Source organism: Egretta garzetta, unplaced genomic scaffold (assembly GCF_000687185.1).
Source record: "Egretta garzetta isolate BGI_Z169 unplaced genomic scaffold, ASM68718v1 scaffold828, whole genome shotgun sequence".
Classification (NCBI taxonomy): domain Eukaryota; kingdom Metazoa; phylum Chordata; class Aves; order Pelecaniformes; family Ardeidae; genus Egretta; species Egretta garzetta.
The window spans coordinates 835,525-842,146 of record NW_009260636.1 but is presented as its reverse complement, the minus strand read 5'-3'; the positions used below and the strand labels follow the sequence as shown (position 1 = coordinate 842,146).

Below are 6,622 nucleotides of genomic sequence, written 5' to 3'. Positions count from 1 at the left end.
TATAGCTGCTGTGCAGATGGGCTGTGAAGCCCCAGTGAGCTCTGTCGCACCAGGGGAAGAGCAGGTTGGTATTTGCTTGCATGGTTTTCCTCTCCAGTTGGTTCAGAGAAGGGCAAGATCTCTATGGTCCTGCGCAAATGGACACAAAGCAGATGCAAAACACTGTTCCAGCTGTTCAGTAGCATTGTACGTGTCCTTTGCTTTCTTGCTTTGAGTGGGTGTACATGACTGCCTGAGAAGCTAGGGACCTGACCCTGGCCTTTTCCTGATCCAGGGTCAGGGAAGCGATTATCCTTTATTTTCGTCTGACACCATTCCCTCTGGAACACATGGTTCTCACCAAGTTAAAGTTCAAAAACACCCCACCCCAAGCCATGAAGTGTCATACCAAGAAAAGGATTCAATAGCCAACAAAATTAATCCTGGGGTGGAAAGAGGGAGGGAGAGATTTTTGCAGACCTGTGGGTCAGAAGACCAAGCTTTTGGATATATTTCCCTACCCCTTTTCAGATCCCTGTCAAAAAGTGTCAGCAAGGCAATGGCTAGATGCTTCATGCCATGAGGGGCAGGCTCCATTTTCAGCACACACCTTTTGAAGCATTGCTTTTATCCAGACCCTCTGTCCCAACTGCTCTGTATTGTCCAGGGAGGTTCCTACTGCAGATTCTCACCCTTCTCAGTCCCATCAGTGCACACATGACCAGTTTGATTCAGTGGCAGGACTTGGCTTGAATGTTGTAAAGATGCTGAGCAATTTTCTCGTAATTACTTTTAATAATCAGTGTCAGCTGGTTTTCACAAGTTTTTTTCTACTTACACTGCTCTGTGCCAGCAGAATCTACACAAAGGAACCTAAAATCAGGATGGCTGGGTAGATAATTAATCGTGAAAAAAAGGAAAATTTGGAGGAGACAGTCAATAATTAGTGAACGGCTCCAAAGTGGTGAGTTCTATTTTTTTGCACTACCTGGGCTGAGAGGTTTTAATCGGCAGCGGGGGTGGTGGTTTTACATTTTATCCAAATGTACATGTCCTTTGCCATTAGCTGGTAGCGTCTGTTGGTGTATTTACTGGCAAAGATGGCCTTTTTTGCACCTAGGAGGGCTGCTTGACCTGGCACGCACATGTGTTTCTCTGCCTTTGCCCTGAGCACTCACTGTGTGTGTTTGTGCAAACGCTGCTGCGGCCCTGCAGCAGGCACGGCTCCGGTGTCTGCAGCCTTGTCAGACACTCCCTGTGCAGGACCCCAGATCCATTCGCAGGACTGAGAAAGGTCTGACTCAGTCTCTCTTTCTTTCTTTCTTTCTTTTTTTTTTTTTTTTTTTTTTTTTTGAGTTGGTTATTTTTAAATTTCCTTCCTCTGCTGTGCGAGGCAGCCCCCACACCTCCGCACCGCGCTGGGGGGATGCAGGCAGGCGGGTACCTCTGGGGCTGCAGGCAAGCAGGCAGGAAGGGCCGGGGAGCCGTACAGCCAGCACCCACACCCACTGCCATTAAAACTGCTCAAGCCGGCTCATCACTCTGCAGCCAGCCTGCCTCAGCTGCTTTTTATTTTACTAGAAAATGTCATGCTTTGACTCAGAGCTGGATGCTATGGGGATGAGCTTTCCACGCATCCAGCTGGTCCCAGCCTGCCATCCCCATGCCAAATGTGCAGGGTTGCCGCAGCCTGTGCTTGCAAGGCGCTTCTGTGGGACACCGTCGGTGCTCTCCATGCCTGCTTCCTCACATGTGTCTTCAGCTGTGGTAGGGAAACAGCCTTGTGTATGGCACCCTGTGCTAGATGAGCTCTCAGCACCCCAACAATGTACTTATCATCTTTGAAGACCACCGTCCTGCCTTCCTGCTGGGTAGGAAGCTGTGTCACCTTTTTCTTGGAAACAAAGCCAGAGACACTAAATTTTGATGGCAAGTTCAGGGGCACAGTGTGGCCTGTTTCCAGCAGCTCGCTCTCCTTTGCCCACAGTGCACGCCAAAGCTCCACTTTAAAATGCAGTTGGGCTAGATGCTGATTTTCCAGCCCGCAGCAATGCAGTGCTGCAGACTCCAAGTGCCTTGCTTCCCTAGGGAGCCTTGCAGAACACTCTGTCTTTTGTTCAGGTATTTCTTTTCCTGGGTGAAATCGTGCCTTTAATTTGGCTGCTGGTGGGTCTTGCCGCTCCTGCAGGAGACCAGTGGGGAGGCCTGGTGCACGGTTGTGCACTGCTGTCCTTGATCCCCCTCGTCGTGACACATTCAGCCAAGGCAGCAGGACCGCAGCACCTCTCTCACCTCTGCTGTCTTGGGGTGCAAGGACATCTCTGGAGCTCCTTCAAGTAGGGGATCTGCGATGCTCTGAGCACTTGCCCTGCTATGCCAAGCAGAAGAGTGAGGCTGGCATTTCTTTTCCCTTTCCTCTCTCACATGCAGAGAGAGGCAACTAACCCTTGGGTTAGAGCATGTTAAATATTCCTTTGGGGAGCACTGGACTGGGTACGTTATGGCCTCCCTGCCAGCCAGGAAGCCTGCTGTGTCGCTTGGTACACGCCTCGGCTCCATCCTTGGTGTTGGCTAAAGTGACGTGCCTCTAGCTTTCACTTTTGGGACATCAGAGCTGATGGAGTGGCTTCCTCAAATGGTTTTAAGTGAGGAGGTTGCTTGTCTCTTCTGGACAAAGAATATTGCTTATCTTAAAAGGGCCTTATGTTCTGGTCTCATCTCTGGCGGTGCGGCAGGGAGCATTAGCCCCATCCTGGCTGGGATGCTTCAGACTAACCTTGTAGACATCAGAGAGCTGTGGCAACTATGATGAACATGCAGAAGAATCTAAAGGCTTTGCCTAGACTCACCTACACAAGTTCTCATCCAATTTATCTGAAATGCTTTTATCTTCCTTACATCTTCTCTGTTTGGTTTTTGTGCTGGTGCTTTGTCCTGGGGGTTGTTACTGCAGGTGAATCTGTGGCAGATGATACGGCCCAGTAGACGAGCACCTACAGTGCAATGCTTATTTCCGGTGCACTGTCATGCGCCATCATTATTGTGGCTTTCTTTTATATGTAGCTCCTTATCCCCTTTACTTCCATCTTATCACCTCCATTTTGTTGGCTCACCACATTAATATAAGTTTCTCTGTGGGAAATGAGCACTGCCCACAGCTTTCTGACTGCAGTGAGGTTTCCTTCATGTTACTGAGTTTCTTCTCTTCTTCATAGCAATTTTTTCTCTTAGATATTCCAGCAAACATGCCCATAAATTATATAGTTCTTCCTTGTTAGTGACAATTAGATCTCCCTTGTGCCAAATGAATGGAGCGCTGCAGTGAGCAACCTTCTCAGGGATACGTTAATAAAGTCACGATGCACTCGCTTGTCTTCTCACAGTGAAGTTGAATGTCTTCTTGCATATGAATGGTCCTGTATTCCAGGTACACAAATATCAGTGCCCCAAATCTGCCTGTATCTTTCCGTGGCCTTGCACAGACATACATATGCTGTCTTGTGTTTTGATGTAGCCAAACTTACTGGGAATGTGCTTCTACCCTCTGGATAGAGGAGCGTAGGTTCCCTGGCAATGAGTTCAGTGGTGGTTTTCTTCCAGCGCTGTATTCACTCACACAGTGCTTTTTAAAATTGTGAAAGTTACTGTGGTTTTTTATCTCTCTAAGCAAGTAGATGGGAGCCTCCGATCAGCTGTTTGGCAGATGTTAACCAGAATCAGAGGTCCCAGCTCAAACAGCCACAGTAGGAAAATTCAATGGACAAGAAATCAATACCAACAGCTGTGAGACACAGCAATGCACAGACCTGTTTGAACCATTCAGAAAACTCACAGGAGAAAAGGTGACATTCTCCAACAGAAAAAGTAGTGATGTCTCTCTTTAAGGGTTTTTGGTTTCTTATGTTTGCTGTTGCAAACATTGATTCCTGCTTTTTACATTTTTTTACAGCTTTTTCCCCTTGCTGCTTCCTTATATTTTGCTGCTGTTTTGAAAAACTGCATTTAAGCTGAAGGGTTTTTTTCTGTATTTTTTTCTCCCCACTTTTTTCCCTGTTAAGCCAGAGAATGAGCAAGGTCGTAGAACTTCTCTAGAAAAGTTCACTCGCAGCGTGGTAAGTTCCTTTTCTTTTCCCTCCTCCCTTTCTTCAGAACTTCATTTTTAGTTGCGGGGGGGGCGGAATGTGGATGCTTGACTTTTTATTTCATCCTTTATTTTTGCAGCTAGCATCTTTGCAGCTTCTCTTTTTATACTGTAGCTCATCTAAATAGTAGCTCTAAAGAAGGGGGGGTGGGAAGCAGAATTCCATAATGCTCATTCTAGCAGAATTCCATAATGCTCATTCTAGCTTATCATCACTGCGAAAGCAAATTGATTTTTGTCTAGAATTAAATGCAAGGTTGTCTTTTTGCTGTGTTCTCACTATAGTATTTGTTGTGGCTTTTCCTTGTACAATGAAGTAGAAGAGCATGGTTCTCATAGTGCCATTTGCAACCGTATCCGTATTGTTATATAGTGCATGGTTAATGATACCATATGTATACACACATACGTATCCACCCACAGCACTGGAGTCGCTTCCTCCGCTGCCCCTGTCTGTCAGTGCTCATGTAAATAGTGATGGGCGATACCCTTTGACTCATTCATGATACCGATGGCAGAAAGGGAGCGCACTAACAGCAAGAAACACGACACTGTTCAACTTCTTAGATAAGGGGATGGTGGGATCTCAAGGCAGATGTCCTGTCCTCTCTTGTCCTTCACCAGTATCCAATCTCCAGCCAGTCCTTCCAGCTGGGGGAAGCTGGTCAGCTGTGGAGGGATGCTGCAGCACAGGGCAGCGTTGGGCACCGTCCAGGGCTGCTTCGCTCCAACCCCCAGGGCAGGACCCTAGAGCTTGGGCAAGACCCACTTGTCCCACTTGCTGTATTGGATCTGCATGTGCAGTAGATTTCCTAGAGAAAGGGAAGAGCAGGGAGAGGGGACAGGATCAGAGGCAGATGCTGCAAGTGGGGTGGAGGAGCAGGGATACTGGGCAGCAGCGGGTGGGACAGGCTGTGTGCGTGAGGTGACACCGAGCAAGCAGGGGGCTAGAGCTGAAGATGCAGTGGCTGGGCCAGTGGGGAATGACTCTTGTGTTGCTCACTATCAAGTACACTTTGACTTGGTATGTCATGTGGTTTTGGCATACTGCTATCGTCTTCATCTATCGCCCATCATCAGTTGTGAGGTGATACTGGGACAGCAGAGAGTCATCGAGTGATTGATTCCCATAGAAGCTACTGTACAGGACAATATTTCATAGGAAGTTCATAGACCATGTTATGGCTTTGTAACAGCTTTATAATGAAGGAATTGTACTATGCGTATACACAGTACTTATGCTTGCATTTGTGTGTATGTATGTATAGTTATATATACACTATATACATACACATGGCATATAAATATAAAACATTTGTATGTACTATACATACAGACAGCAAAGGGGAAACTGCACAGGTAAGTGTGAGCTGTTGTAAAGCAAATAAGCCTGGAGGGGTTCTTTCTGATGCTGCCACGCTACTGCACAAGCAAACCCAAATATAACACGCAGAGCTTTGTAGTATATCCACTGGCAGACTTCCTGGGGAATGTATTTATATAGCTAATGCATATGCACACATTTAAAATATGTTGATACAAAATATATCACCATGCCCATCTGCATATTTACTACTTTCTAAGAGTCTGCCAAAAGAGGAATAGGCAAGTTTGTTTTTTTTTTTTAAACAAACTATGCAGAAATATTTACACCGAGTGGTAAATTCTTCTCCCAGATTTGCCAAATACATAGAAAGAGTAACTCTCACTTTACTAGACTGGCTGGGTTTATAGTAACACGGCCAAGGACGGATTTTTCTCTTGTATTTGATCTGAAGGGTAACTTGACAAGCTCAGTTTGGGGTGGTAGAATTATAAAGCAAGTACCTGTAGAGAAAATTGTCGTAGATTGGTTGGCACTTGAGTTCATTTTTGTCTTACTGGCTAGTACTAGCTAGTTACTAGCATACTGTAAACATTTTCTTTCATTTTTCTTAATACAGATACAAAATATCATCCTTCGATGGCATGGTAGCTACCAGAACTAGGAAGGGTCTGAATGTTTTATACTTTGCACTATGGCAGTTTGTCACTACCATCAGATGAGAAAATAGTCACTATGTTGACATGTCATAATGTCCTCGGTGGGCAGCATTACCAAAGCGGTACCTTTATGGCCTACTCAGGGGACTAAATTAAGACGAAGCTAATTCTGCATGCTCTAGTTCTCCAAAATGCACTGCAGTTCCCCGACTGTGTAGGAGTGGAGCAATACAGCGGCCCTTGTTCCCAGAGCTCCACTATGCTTTAGTGATTGCTCATTACAGGATCACATATTCCAGCTGACCCTGCAGAGGCATGCTGAAGTTAAGCATATACTTAAGGTCTGGCTGAAACAGAGCCCCAGTGCTTGTCTTTCTTCAGAAGGGGGAGCCTGAGCCTATTTTGCAAACAGAGTGATACGAGGTCACATTTCCAGTGATGGCTGTAAAAGGAACATCCAAAACAACCAGGGCTAGAAGTTTATTTGCCTTCAGGAGCCACGTCTGAGATGAAGTAGCG

General features: G+C 46.1%; 1 protein-coding gene across 1 annotated transcript in view; it reads left to right on the top strand.

The window, feature by feature from the left end:
* Positions 1 to 6,622, top strand: part of RGS6 (regulator of G protein signaling 6) — a 101,470-nt gene that overhangs the window by 91,668 nt on the left and 3,180 nt on the right. The window contains exon 15 of the mRNA XM_009645560.2: positions 4,038 to 4,091. Within this exon, the coding sequence (XP_009643855.2) occupies positions 4,038 to 4,091 (54 nt within the window). The remainder of the gene's footprint in view (positions 1 to 4,037; positions 4,092 to 6,622) is intronic.